Below are 16,326 nucleotides of genomic sequence, written 5' to 3'. Positions count from 1 at the left end.
CCGGCTGCGGGGAGCGCACGTGGGACCCCCCCAAAATCGGGGATACCCCCCCAAAATCGGGGATACCCCCCACAATCAGGGACCCCCAAGCCTCCTGGGGCACGCGCAGCTCAGCGCTCCGCTCCGCGGGAGCCGCCCCGGCGCGCTGGGGGCGGCGGGCCCGGAGCGGGGCGGGTCCGGGAGCGCTCCCGGTGTCCGTGCAAGAGCCCCGGGCCGGCTGGCAGCCCGGGCTGGGCAGGGACGGGCGGCCGGGTTCCTTGGGGCAGCGGCAGGTTGACGCACCGGCCTAAGGACAGCTCGGGCCGTGCCGCCGCCCGAAGGTAACCCGGAGGGAACACCGGGAATCGCGGGGAGAGCGGCCGGTGGTGGCGGGGGGAGGGCGCCGTGCGGGCGGGGTGGTGCCCCGCTGTGACCGTGGTTGCTCTCTGGTTACGTTTCAGCTGCTGATGAAATCGCAGCCGCCAGCCTTGGAGTCTTTGGACCTTCCCATGCTCGGGACCTTTGACTCATAAAGGGCTCCTGGAAAAAGCGTCGGGAGCGGGAGAGGAACCGGAGAGGAACCGGAGAGGAACCGGAGAGGAGCGGGAGAGGAGCGGGAGGAGCTGCGGGGGACACAGACTCGCTGCATGAGCAGAGCTGGGACAGTAAGTCACACGGAGCCCGGAATTCCGCCTGCTCTGCGGGATAAAAACAAAAGGGAAGGCGAGGGTGGAGCTGCTGGGAGAGTTCGGGGCTGAAACTTTGATTTCCTGAGTTTTCAGAGGAAAACCAAGCCTCGCTGAACTAACAACGCTGCTCTTTAAACTTTCCTCCTGGCTTTAGCTCTGTCCCCAAGGGCAGAAACGATTGATTGAAAGTGGGGCAGAGCAGAGCCAAAGCCACTGAACCTGTTGTGTGGAGGCTTCACCCTCTGCCAGCTCCTGGCTGTGCATGCCCAGCCTCAACCCTTGTTTATCAACATTTCTTTTTTAATTTTCCCCCCTGCCAGCTCCTTGCTGTCCATCTTCAACCTCAATCCTTGCTTTTGTTAATTTGTTTTTAAATTTTTCGCCCCTCTAGCTCATTGCTGTCCATCCCCACCCTCAATCCTTATTTTTCTTCACTTTTTTAAATTTTCCCCCTGCCAGCTCCTCTCTGTCCACCTCCACCCTCAATCCTTATTTTTCTTCACTTTTTTTGTAATTTCCCCCCCTGCGGCTCCTCGCTGTCCATCTTCAACCTCAATCCTTGCTTTTCTTAGTTTCACTTTTTTTAATTTTCTCTCTGCCAGCTTCTTGTCCATCCCCATCCTCAATCCTTATTTTCCTTCTTTTGTTAAATTTTCCCTCTGCCAGCTCCTCGCTGTCCATGCCCACCCTCAATCCTTGCATTTCTTCTCTTTTTTTGTAATTTTCCCCCCTGCAGCTCCTCTCTGTCCATCCCCACCCTCAATCCTTATTTTCCTTCTTTTTTTAAATTTTCCCCCCACCAGCTCCTTGCTGTCCATCTTCAATCTCAATCCTTGCTTCTCTTCTCTTTTTTTGTAATTTTCCCCCCTGCAGCTCCTCGCTGTCCATCCCCACCCTCAATCCTTATTTTCCTTCTTTTATTTTTTTAAATTTTTCCCCCTTGAGCTCCTTGCTGTCCATGCCCATCCTCAATCCTTGCTTTTCTTCTATCTTTTTTAAATTTTCCCCCTGCCAGCTCCTCTCTGTCCACCTCCACCCTCAATCCTTATTTTTCTTCACTTTTTTTGTAATTTCCCCCCCTGCGGCTCCTCGCTGTCCATGCCCACCCTCAATCCTTGTTTATGTTCATTTGTTTTTTAATTCCCCCCTGCAGCTCCTCTCTGTCCACCCCCACCCTCAATCCTTATTTTCCTTCTTTTATTTTTTTAAATTTTTTACCCCTTGAGCTCCTGGCTGTCCATCCCCACCCTCAATCCTTGCATTTCTTCTCTTTTTTTGTAATTTTCCCCCCTGCAGCTCCTCTCTGCCCACCCCCACCCTCAATCCTTGCTTTTCTTCTCTTTTTTTGTAATTTTCCCCCCTGCAGCTCCTCTCTGTCCATCCCCACCCTCAATCCTTATTTTCCTTCTTTTTTTAAATTTTCCCCCCACCAGCTCCTTGCTGTCCATCTTCAATCTCAATCCTTGCTTCTCTTCTCTTTTTTTGTAATTTTCCCCCCTGCAGCTCCTTGCTGTCCATGCCCATCCTCAATCCTTGCTTTTCTTCTATTTTTTTTAAATTTTCCCCCTGCCAGCTCCTCTCTGTCCACCTCCACCCTCAATCCTTATTTTCCTTCTTTTTTGTAATTCCCCCCCTGCAGCTCCTTGCTGTCCATGCCCACCCTCAATCCTTATTTTCCTTCTTTTATTTTTTTAAATTTTTACCCCTTGAGCTCCTCGCTGTCCATCCCTACCCTCAATCCTTGTTTATCTTCATTTGTTTTGTAATTACCCCCCTGCAGCTCCTTGCTGTCCATGCCCACCTTCAATCCTTATTTTTCTTCACTTTTTTAAATTTTCCCTCTGCCAGCTCCTTGCTGCCCATGCCCACCCTCAATCCTTATTTTTCTTCACTTTTTTTAATTTTCCCCCTGCAGCTCCTCTGTGCCCGCCCCCACCCTCGCCCCTTCTTCGCCCTCCTTCACTTGCCCACCCTCTCCGTGCCGCAGAGATGCTCTCCCTGAAGAAGTACTTCACGGAAGGCCTGATCCAGTTCACCATCCTGCTGAGCCTGCTGGGCGTGCGCGTGGACGTGGACAGCTACCTGAGCTCGCAGCTGCCGCCGCTGCGGGAGATCATCCTGGGCCCGAGCTCGGCCTACACGCAGACCCAGTTCCACCGCCTGCGCGGCGCCTGGGGCGGCCATGGCATCCACCCCAAGAGCGCCGAGCTCGACTCCTACTTGGGCAGCCGCCTGCTCGGCCGGGTGCGCGCCCTGGACCGCCTGCGGGTGCCCAGCACCGAGCTCAGCGCCTGGCTGGTGCACCGGGACGCCGAGGGCGCGCAGCCCGGCGCCGCCGCCGGGGGCCTGCAGGACGGCGCCGGCGGCGAGAGGGAGAGCGGAGCCGAGCAGGGCTTTGGGGACGAGCCGGAGAATCTGGGAGCCGTGGCGGCGCCTGGCAGCGCGGAGCTCAGCAAGGAGGTAGGAAACGTGTGGGGTGTTTTGGGAGAGGGGGTTGGGGTGTTTTGGGAGAGGGGTTTGGGGTGTTTTGAGAGAGGGGGTTGGGGTGTTTTGAGAGAGGGGGTTGGGGTGTTTTGAGAGAGGGGGTTGGGGTGTTTTGAGAGAGGGGGTTGGGGTGTTTTGAGAGAGGGGGTTGGGGTGTTTTGAGAGAGGGGGTTGGGGTGTTTTGAGAGAGGGGGTTGGGGTGTTTTGAGAGAGGGGGTTGGGGTGTTTTGAGAGAGGGGGTTGGGGTGTTTTGAGAGAGGGGGTTGGGGTGTTTTGAGAGAGGGGGTTGGGGTGTTTTGAGAGAGGGGGTTGGGGTGTTTTGAGAGAGGGGGTTGGGGTGTTTTGAGAGAGGGGGTTGGGGTGTTTTGAGAGAGGGGGTTGGGGTGTTTTGAGAGAGGGGGTTGGGGTGTTTTGAGAGAGGGGGTTGGGGTGTTTTGAGAGAGGGGGTTGGGGTGTTTTGAGAGAGGGGGTTGGGGTGTTTTGAGAGAGGGGGTTGGGGTGTTTTGAGAGAGGGGGTTGGGGTGTTTTGAGAGAGGGGGTTGGGGTGTTTTGAGAGAGGGGGTTGGGGTGTTTTGAGAGAGGGGGTTGGGGTGTTTTGAGAGAGGGGGTTGGGGTGTTTTGAGAGAGGGGGTTGGGGTGTTTTGAGAGAGGGGGTTGGGGTGTTTTGAGAGAGGGGGTTGGGGTGTTTTGAGAGAGGGGGTTGGGGTGTTTTGAGAGAGGGGGTTGGGGTGTTTTGAGAGAGGGGGTTGGGGTGTTTTGAGAGAGGGGGTTGGGGTGTTTTGAGAGAGGGGGTTGGGGTGTTTTGAGAGAGGGGGTTGGGGTGTTTTGAGAGAGGGGGTTGGGGTGTTTTGAGAGAGGGGGTTGGGGTGTTTTGAGAGAGGGGGTTGGGGTGTTTTGAGAGAGGGGGTTGGGGTGTTTTGAGAGAGGGGGTTGGGGTGTTTTGAGAGAGGGGGTTGGGGTGTTTTGAGAGAGGGGGTTGGGGTGTTTTGAGAGAGGGGGTTGGGGTGTTTTGAGAGAGGGGGTTGGGGTGTTTTGAGAGAGGGGGTTGGGGTGTTTTGAGAGAGGGGGTTGGGGTGTTTTGAGAGAGGGGGTTGGGGTGTTTTGAGAGAGGGGGTTGGGGTGTTTTGAGAGAGGGGGTTGGGGTGTTTTGAGAGAGGGGGTTGGGGTGTTTTGAGAGAGGGGGTTGGGGTGTTTTGAGAGAGGGGGTTGGGGTGTTTTGAGAGAGGGGGTTGGGGTGTTTTGAGAGAGGGGGTTGGGGTGTTTTGAGAGAGGGGGTTGGGGTGTTTTGAGAGAGGGGGTTGGGGTGTTTTGAGAGAGGGGGTTGGGGTGTTTTGAGAGAGGGGGTTGGGGTGTTTTGAGAGAGGGGGTTGGGGTGTTTTGAGAGAGGGGGTTGGGGTGTTTTGAGAGAGGGGGTTGGGGTGTTTTGAGAGAGGGGGTTGGGGTGTTTTGAGAGAGGGGGTTGGGGTGTTTTGAGAGAGGGGGTTGGGGTGTTTTGAGAGAGGGGGTTGGGGTGTTTTGAGAGAGGGGTTTGGGGTGTTTTGAGACAGGGTTTGGGGTGTTTTGAGAGAGGGGCTGGGGCGTTGCCGCGTTTGGCGCAATCCCGGAGCAATCCCGGAGCGATCCCGGCGCGATCCCGGAGCCGGGCTGGGTTTCGGCGCTGCCGGGGCGATTCCGGGCCGGTTTTTCCCTTTTGGGTCTCCTCTCTTGTGGCTCCAGGGGAGCAGTGAAAGGAGGGGGAAGGAGCTGGGGCCCTCGTGACTCTGGGCATTGGGAAAGCCAGCAATGCGGCTGGGAGATAAACAGGGGAGTTGGGAAAGAGCCCTGGCCCAGGTGTGGAGCAGGTGGTTGGGCTGCTGGGCTGGAGCCCGGCCAGGAGCCTGCTGCTCCCTCGGTGTCCCTCCCCAGGAGCCTGCTCCTCCCTCGGTGTCCCTCCCCAGGAGCCTGCTCCTCCCTCGAGTTTTCCTCCCCAGAATTCCCTTCCTCACTCAGTTTTCCTCCCCAGAATTCCCTTCCTCACTCAGTTTTCCTGCCCACAATTCCTTTCCTCACTCAGTTTTCCTCCCCAGAATTCAGTTCCTTACCCAGTTTTCTTCCCGAGAATTCCTTTCCTCACTCAGTTTTCCTCCCCAGAATTCCTATCCTGGCTCAGTTTTCCTGCCCAGAATTCCCTTCCTGGCTCAGTTTTCCTCCCCACAATTCCTTTCCTCATTCAGTTTTCCTCCCCAGAATTCCCTTCCTCACTCAATTTTCCTCCCCACAATTCCCTTCCTCACTCAGTTTTCCTCCCCACAATTCCCTTCCTCACTCAGTTTTCCTCCCCAGAATTCAGTTCCTCACTCAGTTTTCCTGCCCACAATTCCCTTCCTCACTCAGTTTTCCTCCCCAGAATTCCCTTCCTCACTCACTTTTCCTGCCCAGAATTCCTTTCCTGGCTCAGTTTTCCTCCCCAGCCTTCCCTTCCTGGCTCAGTTTTCCTCCCCAGAATTCCTTTCCTGGCTCACTTTTCCTCCCCAGCCGGCTGGGCAGAGCTGGCCTGGGAGGGGTTTGGTTTTCCTGCTTGAGCCAGGACCTTTGGGGAGGCTGGGATGCCATTCCAGGCCCTGGGAGCTGCTGCTGTGCCTGTGGCACATCCCGGGTTCCGTGGGGCTGATCCATGGCCTCGGGTCCTTCCAGGGTCAGGGATTGGGGGTGTCAGTGGTGGTTCCATGGTCTCAGGTCCTTCCAGGGCCTTGGAGAGAGGCTGTCAGTGCTGATCCATGGCCTCAGGTCCTTCCAGGTCTATGGAATGGGGGTGTCAGTGCTGATCCATGGCCTCGGGTCCTTCCAGGTGTATGGAATGGGGGTGTCAGTGGTAATTCCCAGCCTCAGGTCCTTCCAGGTGTATGGAATGGGGTGTCAGTGGTGGTTCCATGGCCTCAGGTCCTTCCAGGTCTATGGAATGGGGGTGTCAGTGGTGGTTCCATGGTCTCAGGTCCTTCCAGGGCCTTGGAGAGAGGCTGTCAGTGCTGATCCATGGCCTCAGGTCCTTCCAGGTCTATGGAATGGGGGTGTCAGTGGTGGTTCCATGGCCTCAGGTCCTTCCAGGTGTATGGAACGGGGGGGTCAGTGGTGGTTCCATGGTCTCAGGTCCTTCCAGGCCCTTGGAGAGAGGCTGTCAGTGCTGATCCATGGCCTCAGGTCCTTCCAGGTGTATGGAACGGGGGGGTCAGTGGTGGTTCCATGGTCTCAGGTCCTTCCAGGCCCTTGGAGAGAGGCTGTCAGTGCTGATCCATGGCCTCAGGTCCTTCCAGGTCTATGGAATGGGGGTGTCAGTGGTAATTCCCGGCCTCAGGTCCTTCCAGGTGTATGGAACGGGGGTGTCAGTGGTGGTTCCATGGTCTCAGGTCCTTCCAGGGCCTTGGAGAGAGGCTGTCAGTGCTGATCCATGGCCTCAGGTCCTTCCAGGTCTATGGAATGGGGGTGTCAGTGGTGGTTCCATGGCCTCAGGTCCTTCCAGGTGTATGGAATGGGGGTGCCAGTGCTGATCCATGGCCTCGGGTCCTTCCAGGTGTATGGAATGGGGGTGTCAGTGCTGATCCATGTGCCCAGGTCCTGCAGGACACCGGGAGCCGCTGGCATGTGCTGCATCAGGGATTGGGGTTGGGATCGGGGTCGGGATCAGGATTGGGGTCAGGATCGTGGTTGGGATCAGGGTTGGGGTTGATCAGGATTGGGATCAGGATCAGGATTGGGATCAGGACTGGGATCAGGATCGGGGTCGGGATCAGGGTTAGGATTGGATTGGGATCAGCATCAGGATCAGGATTGGGATCAGGATCAGGATCAGGATTGGGATCAGGCTCGGGGTCAGGCTGCCGGGAGCGCCGCAGAGACAGAGCTGGAGCTGATGGAGCAGGCCCTGGGAATGTCATCCCGGTTTCCCTGCCTGTTCCCGGGGGAAAGCCCCGCTCTGGGCTGGCAGCTCGACCTTGGAGGAGCCAGAGGGACGGAGGCCGAAGGTCCCGCATCTCTGCTCCTGGGGATTCCCAGGGAGGCGATTCCCGCCTCAGGTCCTTCCAGGTGTATGGAATGGGGGTGTCAGTGGTAATTCCCAGCCTCAGGTCCTTCCAGGTGTATGGAATGGGGTGTCAGTGGTGGTTCCATGGCCTCAGGTCCTTCCAGGTCTATGGAATGGGGGTGTCAGTGCTGATCCATGTGCCCAGGTCCTGCAGGACACCGGGAGCCGCTGGCATGTGCTGCAGCAGGGATTGGGGTCGGGATCGGGACTGGGGTCAGGATCGGGGTCGGGATCAGGATTGGGGTCAGGATCGGGATCAGGATCAGGATTGGGATCAGGATCGGGGTCAGGCTGCGGGGAGCGCCGCAGAGACAGAGCTGGAGCTGATGGAGCAGGCCCTGGGAATGTCATCCCGGTTTCCCTGCCTGTTCCCGGGGGAAAGCCCCGCTCTGGGCTGGCAGCTCGACCTTGGAGGAGCCAGAGGGACGGAGGCCGAAGGTCCCGCATCTCTGCTCCTGGGGATTCCCAGGGAGGCGATTCCCGGATTCCCGGGATCGGGATGGGATCGGGTGGGCGCTTCCTTGTGCAAGGTCACTCCTGCAAGGCTCCGCCGCCCTTCCCGCGTCTGGGATTGCTGGCTCTGGGGAGCTTTCGGCAGGGAAACCGGGCTCAGATTTGGGAATTCTGGGGAAGAGGCCGGGAGGAGCCGCCGTTTTCCAGAGGCCTCCCCGGGCAGGGAAACCGCGCTCAGATTTGGGAATTCTGGGGGAAAAGAGGCCGGGAGCCGCCGTTTTCCAGAGGCCTCCCCGGGCAGGGAAACCGGGCTCAGATTTGGGAATTCTGGGGAAGAGGCCGGGAGGAGCCGCCGTTTTCCAGAGGCCTCCCCCCCGGCTGGAATCAGGGAGGGGCGGCCCCACCTTGCCGGTCCCGGCCCTTCTCGGGGCTGTTCTCCTTCATTCCCCCGATCCCGGCTTTTCCTCCATCCCTGTCGCTCTCAGGGCTCTGTTTTCCATGTGTCCCCATCCCGATCCCGGATTTTCCTCCATCCCTCTCCCTTCAGGGCTGTTCTGCATCCCTCTCCCTCCAGGGCTGTTCTCCATGCCCCCATCCCGGATTTTCCTGCATCCCTCTCCCCCCAGGGCTGTTCTCCATGCCCCCATCCCGGATTTTCCTGCATCCCTCTCCCCCCAGGGCTGTTCTCCATGCCCCCATCCCGGATTTTCCTGCATCCCTCTCCCCCCAGGGCTGTTCTCCATGCCCCCATCCCGGATTTTCCTGCATCCCTCTCCCCCCAGGGCTGTTCTCCATGCCCCCATCCCGGATTTTCCTGCATCCCTCTCCCCCCAGGGCTGTTCTCCATGCCCCCATCCCGGATTTTCCTGCATCCCTCTCCCCCCAGGGCTGTTCTCCATGCCCCCATCCCGGATTTTCCTGCATCCCTCTCCCCCCAGGGCTGTTCTCCATGCCCCCATCCCGGATTTTCCTGCATCCCTCTCCCCCCAGGGCTGTTCTCCATGCCCCGATCCCGGCTTTTGCTCCATCCCTGTCGCTCTCAGGGCTCTGTTTTCCATGTGTCCCCATCCCGATCCCGGATTTTCCTCCAGCCCTCTCCCTCCAGGGCTGTTCTCCATGTGTCCCCCCTCCCTTCAGGGCTGTTCTCCATCCCTCTCCCTCCAGGGCTGTTCTCCATGCCCCGATCCCAGTTTTCCTGCATCCCTCTCCCTCCAGGGCTGTTCTCCATGCCCGATCCCGGATTTTCCTGCATCCCTCTCCCTCCAGGGCTGTTTTTTTTCCACGGCTCCAGGAAATCCCGCCTGGCTCCCGCGGCGCTCCCTCACCCCATCCCGCCGCTCTCCTCCCCCCGCAGCTCGCCGCTCCCGCATTTCCCTTTCGGGGCTGTTTTAGGGGGCGATTTTCCGCCCCGACTCCCCGGAGGACGCGGATTTCCCCCCGGGAATGCCGCGGGAGCCCCGCGGGCTCTCCCCGCCGTTCGGGCGGGGCCGGAGCTGCCGATGGCTCCGGGGGCCGGCCTGAAAATTTTTCCATGACTTTTCCTGGCACGTTGCGACTCCCGGTGGGTTGTGCGCGGTCCAGGCGCGACCTTGCCGGGGGAATACGGGCGATAGAAAGAATTTTGGGAAGCTGGAACTCGCTCCGGGAATGCTGTGCGGGATTTTTTTTTTTTTTCCTCCTTTCCTTTTTGGGCGTTGCAGCACCCGGAGAGCGGGCGGGGCGGGAGGGGAATTATGAAATGCACTTGATTTTTATCCCACGGATAAAAAAATGCCCGTTTCGAGCCGGGGCTAAAGACAAAGCTGGGATTAAATCCCAGCGCTTCCCTCCGCAGCATTGGGGGTGGGGAGGGCGGCGGGGGCTCCGTGCCCGGGGCCGTTTCCACAACACGAGGATAAAAATACGCGGGGCATGTGATGAGCTGCGGGGGCTCAGCGCCGGCCCCCCCGGCCCGGGGATCTCCTTACACTTGGCCGCGGTTACCGGGCCCGGGGCGTGCCCGGGGCGAGCAGCACCGGCGGGAGGAGGGCAGGGCGCTCAGCGGGGGTCGCGCACTCCGGGCCGGGGTGTCCCGGGGGACGGGGCCAAGGTGACCCCGGGCTGTGCGGGCTGGCGGCCCGGGGGTCCCGGTGTTCCCCGCCCCCATTCCCCATTCCCGGTGCGGTGCGGGCGGGGCCGGGGGGGGGGGGCGGCCCCGCTGGCCGGCGATGCGTGCGCGGCGCCGCGCCCCGGCCAGCCCGCCCCGCCGCCTCCTCCTCCTCCTCTTCCTCCCCCGGGGACCATGATCGGCGTGCGCCGCGGCCCGGGCGGCAGCTGGGGACATGAGAAAGGTACCGGGGCCGCCCCGAGGAGCGGGGGGCTGCGGGGGGTGCCGGCGGGGAGCGGGCAGGGGCCCGGCGGAGCGGCGGCGGCTCAAGTTGCATCAGGTGGGTGGGAATGCGGGGATTTTCCTGCCACCCCACCCCTTATGCAAATGGCCGGGATGGCACCACGGGCTGATGCAAGGCGGGCACGGCGCAGCCACCGCCGCGACGCGGGCCCGGGCGGCCCCCGCGGCGGGTGAGCTGCGGGCCGGGCGGGGGGGGGGGCCCCGGGGAGGGGCCGCCGGGTGGGGACCCCCCCCCAGGCCAGGGGGCTGAAGGAAATGTGGTCTGTCTTGCAGGACATCGATTTGATTGACATCCTGTGGAGACAGGATATTGATCTCGGCGCCGGGCGAGAGATTTTTGACTACAGCCACCGTCAGAAAGAGAGCGAAGTGGACAAAGAGCTGAGCGATGGGAGGGAGCGCGGGGACAGCTGGAGGAGTGCAGGGAATGAGGTCTTGGATAGAATCCCGCTAGTTGATGGAGAGACCGGGGAGAGTTTCCCTGCGCAGGTAACGCCCCGGGCAGGGGGCCGCGCTCCCGGGCCTGCGGCTGTGCCGGTGCCTGCGCGGGGGCTGCTCCAGCAGCAGCAGCAGCAGCAGCAGGGTTTGCCCAGGTGGGCAGCAGGATCTGGGCAGGGCCGGCTGCGTCCCCGTGGGCAGCTGCAGAGTCCCCCCGGCCCGTGTGGCCGGAGGGGACAGCGGGGGCAGCAGGGACAGCAGGGGCAGCAGGGACAGCAGGGGACAGCGGGGACAGCAGGGGACAGCGGGGACAGCAGGGGCAGGAGGGGCAGCAGGGACAGCAGGGGCAGCAGGGATAGCAGGGACAGCAGGGACAGCGGGGACAGCAGGGACAGCAGGGACAGCGGGGACAGCAGGGACAGCGGGGACAGCGGGGACAGCAGGGGCAGCAGGGGACAGCAGGGGACAGCAGGGCCAGCAGGGACAGCAGGGGCAGCAGGGGCAGCAGGGGACACCGGGGACAGCAGGGATATCAGGGGACAGCAGGGATATCAGGGATATCAGGGGACAGCAGGGGCAGCAGGGACAGCGGGGACAGCAGGGATATCAGGGGACAGCAGGGACAGCAGGGGCAGCAGGCTGGCCGGGAGCGGCGGCGTTGGCGCTTTCCCGTAGCCCCGAGCGGGAGGACGGAGCCGGCACAGGAGCGCTGGGTGGGGCTCTGGCTCTGGCTCTGTTTCGGATGCGCGGTGATCCAGCCCTGCCGGAAGGGAGCTGGTTCCTCCTGAGCAGCAGCTCCCCACGCCTGCAGTTCCCATCCCATGCCGTGCGTTTGCTGTGCCCCCAGGTGCCCGGAGCGGAGGATCAGACAGCCCTGTCCCTGGAGGAGTGCCTTAGGCTGCTGGAGGCCACCTTCCCCTTCGGGGACAGTTCCGAGGTGAGCCCGTGGGGTGGGTCCCCAGGCTCTCGCTGGGGTTTTCGTGCCTCCCGTGCTTCTCCTGCAGCGGCAAATTGGGTTTGGCTGCTCCAGGAGGCTCCGGGCACCCTGAGAAACCACGCGGGGAGGGGGGCCGAGGTTAATTAAAACCTCCTGGCTTTGCTCCTCGTTAGTTCACGGCAAAGTGGGCGGGAGGGGCGCTGGGCTGGGGGGTGGCTGCATCCCTGAGCATCCGTCACTGAGCATCCTTCCCTGAGCATCCCTGAGAATCTCTGAACATCCCTTGGCATCCGTGAACATCCCTGAGTGTCCCTGAGCATCCCCAAGTGTCCATCCCTGATCATCCCCGAGTGTCCATTCCTGAGAATCCCTGAGTGTCCATCCCTGAGTGTCCATCCCCGAGTGTCCATCCCCGAGTGTCCATCCCCGAGTGTCCATCCCCGAGTGTCCATCCCCGAGTGTCCATCCCCGAGTGTCCATCCCCGAGTGTCCATCCCCGAGTGTCCATCCCCGAGTGTCCATCCCCGAGTGTCCATCCCCGAGTGTCCATCCCCGAGTGTCCATCCCCGAGTGTCCATCCCCGAGTGTCCATCCCCGAGTGTCCATCCCCGAGTGTCCATCCCCGAGTGTCCATCCCCGAGTGTCCATCCCCGAGTGTCCATCCCCGAGTGTCCATCCCCGAGTGTCCATCCCCGAGTGTCCATCCCCGAGTGTCCATCCCCGAGTGTCCATCCCCGAGTGTCCATCCCCGAGTGTCCATCCCCGAGTGTCCATCCCCGAGTGTCCATCCCCGAGTGTCCATCCCCGAGTGTCCATCCCCGAGTGTCCATCCCCGAGTGTCCATCCCCGAGTGTCCATCCCCGAGTGTCCATCCCCGAGTGTCCATCCCCGAGTGTCCATCCCCGAGTGTCCATCCCCGAGTGTCCATCCCCGAGTGTCCATCCCCGAGTGTCCATCCCCGAGTGTCCATCCCCGAGTGTCCATCCCCGAGTGTCCATCCCCGAGTGTCCATCCCCGAGTGTCCATCCCTGAGTGTCCATCCCCGAGTGTCCCTGAGCGTCCATCCCTGAGTGTCCCCCCCTGAGTGTCCATCCCTGAGTGTCCCCGAGCGTCCATCCCTGAGTGCCCATCCCCGAGTGTCCATCCCCGAGCGTCCCTGCTGATCCCCGAGCATCCCTGAACATCCCTGAGCGTCGCCGAGGTGCCAGCCCTGATTCCCGGCGTGCTCAGTTCCCAGCTGCGGATGTCTCCGCCCTGAGCGAAGCCGTGCCCGGGCAGAGCCGGGCCCCGGGCGGCCCCCCCAGCCTGCTGTCCCCTCTGCTGGCCGAGACCGAGTCGCCCTTCGACCTGGAGCAGCAGTGGCAGGACCTGATGTCCATCATGGAGATGCAGGTGAGCTCCGGGAGGAGCGGCAAGGGCTCGTCCCTGCGGGTGCGGTGGCGTGAATTTGGGTCCTGGCCCGTGCGGTGACGCCGCGGTGACATCCGTGCCGTCTGCGAGCTGCTGAGTGGGATCTGGAAGCGTCCTTGGCACCGGGGCTCCCCCAGCGAGCTGTGCCCGCCTCTCTTGCAGGCCATGGAGGTGAACACGAGCACGAGCGCCGAGAGCCTCTACGGTGGCACCGGCGGGGACCTCCTGGCGTCCAACTACAGCCTGGCCCCCGGCACGCCCATCAACCAGAACGTCAGCCTGCATCAGGCCTCGCTGGGCAGCTGCTCCCAGGACTTCTCCCTCTTCAGCTCGGACATGGAGAGCCCCTCCATGGCGGGCGGCTCGGCCCTGCTGCAGCTGGCGCCCGACAACTCCACCGGCCTCAACAGCACCTTCGGCTCCACCAACCTGAGCGGGATCTTCTTCCCGCCCCAGATGAACAGCACGGGTAACGAGACGGCCGGGCCCGAGCTGCCCGACCCCCTGGGGGGGCTGCTGGACGAGGCCATGCTGGATGAGATCAGCCTGATGGACTTGGCCATCGAGGAGGGCTTCAACCCCGTGCAGGCCTCGCAGCTGGAGGAGGAGTTCGATTCCGACTCAGGTCTTTCCCTGGATTCCGGCCACAGCCCCGCGTCCCTGAGCAGCTCCGAAGCCTCGTCCTCGTCGTCGTCTTCCTCTTCGTCCTCCTCCTCCTCCTCGTTTTCCGAGGAAGGCGCCGTGGGCTACAGCTCGGACTCGGAGAACGTGGACTTTGAGGAAGCGGAAGGGGCGGTCGGCTACCAGCCAGAGTACAGCAAGTTCTGCCGCATGAGCTACCAGGACCCGGCGCAGCTCCACTACCTGCCTTACCTGGAGCACGTTGGCCACAACCACACCTACAACATGGCCCCGGGCGCCCTGGACCCCGAGGAGCCCAAAGCGCCCGGCGCCGGCAAGAAGAGCGGCAAGGAGAAACCGTCCGAGCTGCTGGACAAGCAGCTGAGCCGCGACGAGCACCGCGCCAGGGCCATGAAGATCCCCTTCACCAACGACAAGATCATCAACCTGCCCGTGGAGGAGTTCAACGAGCTCCTGTCCAAGTACCAGCTGAGCGAGGCCCAGCTCAGCCTCATCCGCGACATCCGCCGGCGCGGCAAGAACAAGATGGCCGCCCAGAACTGCCGCAAGAGGAAACTGGACACCATCCTCAACCTGGAGCGCGACGTGGAGGAGCTGCAGCGCGACAAGTCCAAACTGCTCAGGGAGAAGGTGGAGTTCCTCAAATCCATCCGGCAGATGAAGCAGAAGGTGCAGAGCCTGTACCAGGAGGTGTTCGGGCGGCTGCGGGACGAGCAGGGCCGGCCCTACTCGCCCAGCCGGTACGCGCTGCAGTACGGCAGCGACGGCAGCGTGCTGCTGATCCCGCGCGCGCCCGCGCCCGCCGAGCCGCAGCCGCGGCGCCAGGAGCGCAAGCAGAAGGACAGGAGGAAGTGAAGGCGGCGGCGGAAGGGAGAGCTGGGATGAGGGCCGAGCCTGGAAGTGCTTGCGGAGGGAACTTTGATGCCTTCTTATCCGATTCTGTCTTCTGGAACCGCACGCGGCGCCGGCGGCGCGCGCCGGGGACTCTGCGGGAGCGGCCGTCCCAAAGCGGGGGACGGAGCCCAGCCCAAGCCCAGCTGCCACCGGCCACCCCCGGGGTGCTGGGAGAGCAGGGACGAGCTGGCATCGCTGCTGGGGAGGTTGGCACGAGGTGGATAAAACAAAAAAAAAAACAAAAAAAAACAAAAAAAAAAATCCCCACAAAAAAACAAACTACTGTTAGGAACTGGCTTTAAGTAAGAGAAAAAAACAAAAAAAACAAGAAAAAAAAAGAGATTTAAGTGAATGGACTTCAAACCAAGTTATAGGAGAGACGTTTTTCTGAACTTCCAAAGTTCTGTGATTTCAGGTAGCTGGTTGTTTTTCTTTTTTTTTTTTTCCCCTTTTATTTTTTTTTTGGTTCTTTTTGGGTTTTTTTTCCCTTCTTTCCTTTCATCCCGACCCCGTTTTTGCCATCGGTGTGTGTGAGATATTCCAGATTTCTCCTTCCTCCATCGGAGATCAGACCAGGGCACACGTGGAGAGACACAAAAAGTGGCGTGACTTCCATTAACCCTTTCCAGCCCGAGGAAGAGCAGAGCCAGGGGGCGACTCCCGTTAACCCTTTCCTGCCTGAGGAAGCTCAGAGCCAGGCCAAAGGGCAAGAAACCCATCCTGGGAGAAAGGCCAAGGAGGGGGATGCACGCAGAGCTTTGGGGTGAGGAAGGGAGGGAGGAGCAGCCGGAGCCTTTCCTGAGCACTCGGCCCCCGCCAGCTTCTCCTGGGAAGGAATTTTGGGTCAGGAAGAGCACAAGGGGAGCGCTGGGACCCCGATGCCAACCTCAAGGCCAGCCTTGGGGTGTCACCTCGAGCATTGAACAGCTGTAGGTCCCCGTCCTGTAACCACGCTTGGGATTTTTGGGGGTTCCAGCCTTGATTTTTTTTCCTCCCCCTTTTAGGGTCTAGAAGTGCTTGTGTTGAGTAAAAAACAAACAAACAAAAAAACCTAAAAAAATTACAAAAAAAAAAAGAAAAAAAAGCCAAAAAAAAAAAAAAAAGGGAGAAGCCCAAACGTTCAAAGCTGCTCAGTGTTCTCTTTGCCATAAAGATTCCGTGTAACCGTGTGATCACATTATAGGATTCTCTTCTGTCCCTAGAGGTGTCGGTCTGACTTCCTTTGTTTTTCAGGAGGGGGGTGGGGGTAGTGCCTTGATCACTGTCAGGTCTCCACACCTCGGAGACCATCCTAGAGCTGTATTTCCATATAGCACAGCTGGGAGTGTTCTGACTTTACCAGCAACCAGAAAAAAAAACCTATAAATTTAAAAAAAAAAAAAAAAAAAGGAAAAAAAAAAGCTTAAAAAAAGCAAATAAATAAAATGAAAATGACGGCTTTTCGGAGCCAGTCCTGTGCGCGGGATCCGAGGAGGATTCCAGGGTGGTCCTTCCACCCGGGAAAGCAGCAGGGAAGGCCCGCTGGCAAGATGTGTGTGGGTTTGTGGGAATGTTTTCCAGGTTTTTTTTGGGAATGCTTGGAGCTGGGATTGGCCGGACGGGAGCTCGAGCCCCCTCCGGCTTCCTGGGAATGAAGCACAAGTTGGGATGTGGGGAGGTTGCAATGGAGAGAGAGCCCTGTGCGTGTGTTTTAAATTATTCTTTTTTTTGTTTCCTCTTAGAAACTTTTTTTGATTTGAATGATCTGTGACCTGTCAGGGAGAGAAGAGAGATTGTTGTGAGCACAGGACAAAAAAATAAAAATGGCTTATTCACTGTACCAGCCTCGGCTCCAGGGGTTTCATTTGGGATTTGAGGGGGTTTGGGGGTGACGTGGTGGGAATTTGGGGATTTTCTGCCATCACAGCAGCTCCAGATTCAGCCTGGATGGGAGGGAGCTGTTCCAGCCCTGCAG

General features: G+C 60.1%; 1 protein-coding gene across 2 annotated transcripts; it reads left to right on the top strand.

Moving 5' to 3' along the window:
- The first annotated feature begins 97 nt into the window (after positions 1 to 97).
- Positions 98 to 15,740, top strand: NFE2L1 (nuclear factor, erythroid 2 like 1). 2 transcript variants are annotated; one of them, XM_041402354.1, is made up of 7 exons: positions 98 to 320; positions 441 to 644; positions 2,656 to 3,128; positions 10,325 to 10,540; positions 11,337 to 11,426; positions 12,657 to 12,818; positions 12,999 to 15,740. In XM_041402354.1, exons 3-7 carry the CDS (start codon positions 2,658 to 2,660, stop codon positions 14,331 to 14,333), a joined length of 2,274 nt encoding a protein of 757 aa, XP_041258288.1. In that variant the 5' UTR covers positions 98 to 320; positions 441 to 644; positions 2,656 to 2,657; the 3' UTR covers positions 14,334 to 15,740. The 2 variants fall into 2 exon arrangements, with proteins under 2 accessions (XP_041258288.1, XP_041258287.1); XM_041402353.1 differs by having other exon boundaries at positions 2,584 to 3,128.
- The last annotated feature ends 586 nt before the right edge of the window (positions 15,741 to 16,326 follow it).

The sequence above is a fragment of the Onychostruthus taczanowskii genome, unplaced genomic scaffold, assembly GCF_017590055.1.
Source record: "Onychostruthus taczanowskii isolate IOZ18803 unplaced genomic scaffold, ASM1759005v1 scaffold197, whole genome shotgun sequence".
In the NCBI taxonomy this organism is placed as follows: domain Eukaryota; kingdom Metazoa; phylum Chordata; class Aves; order Passeriformes; family Passeridae; genus Onychostruthus; species Onychostruthus taczanowskii.
Note: the sequence above shows the minus strand (reverse complement) of the source record. Positions and strands in the feature narration are given on the sequence as shown.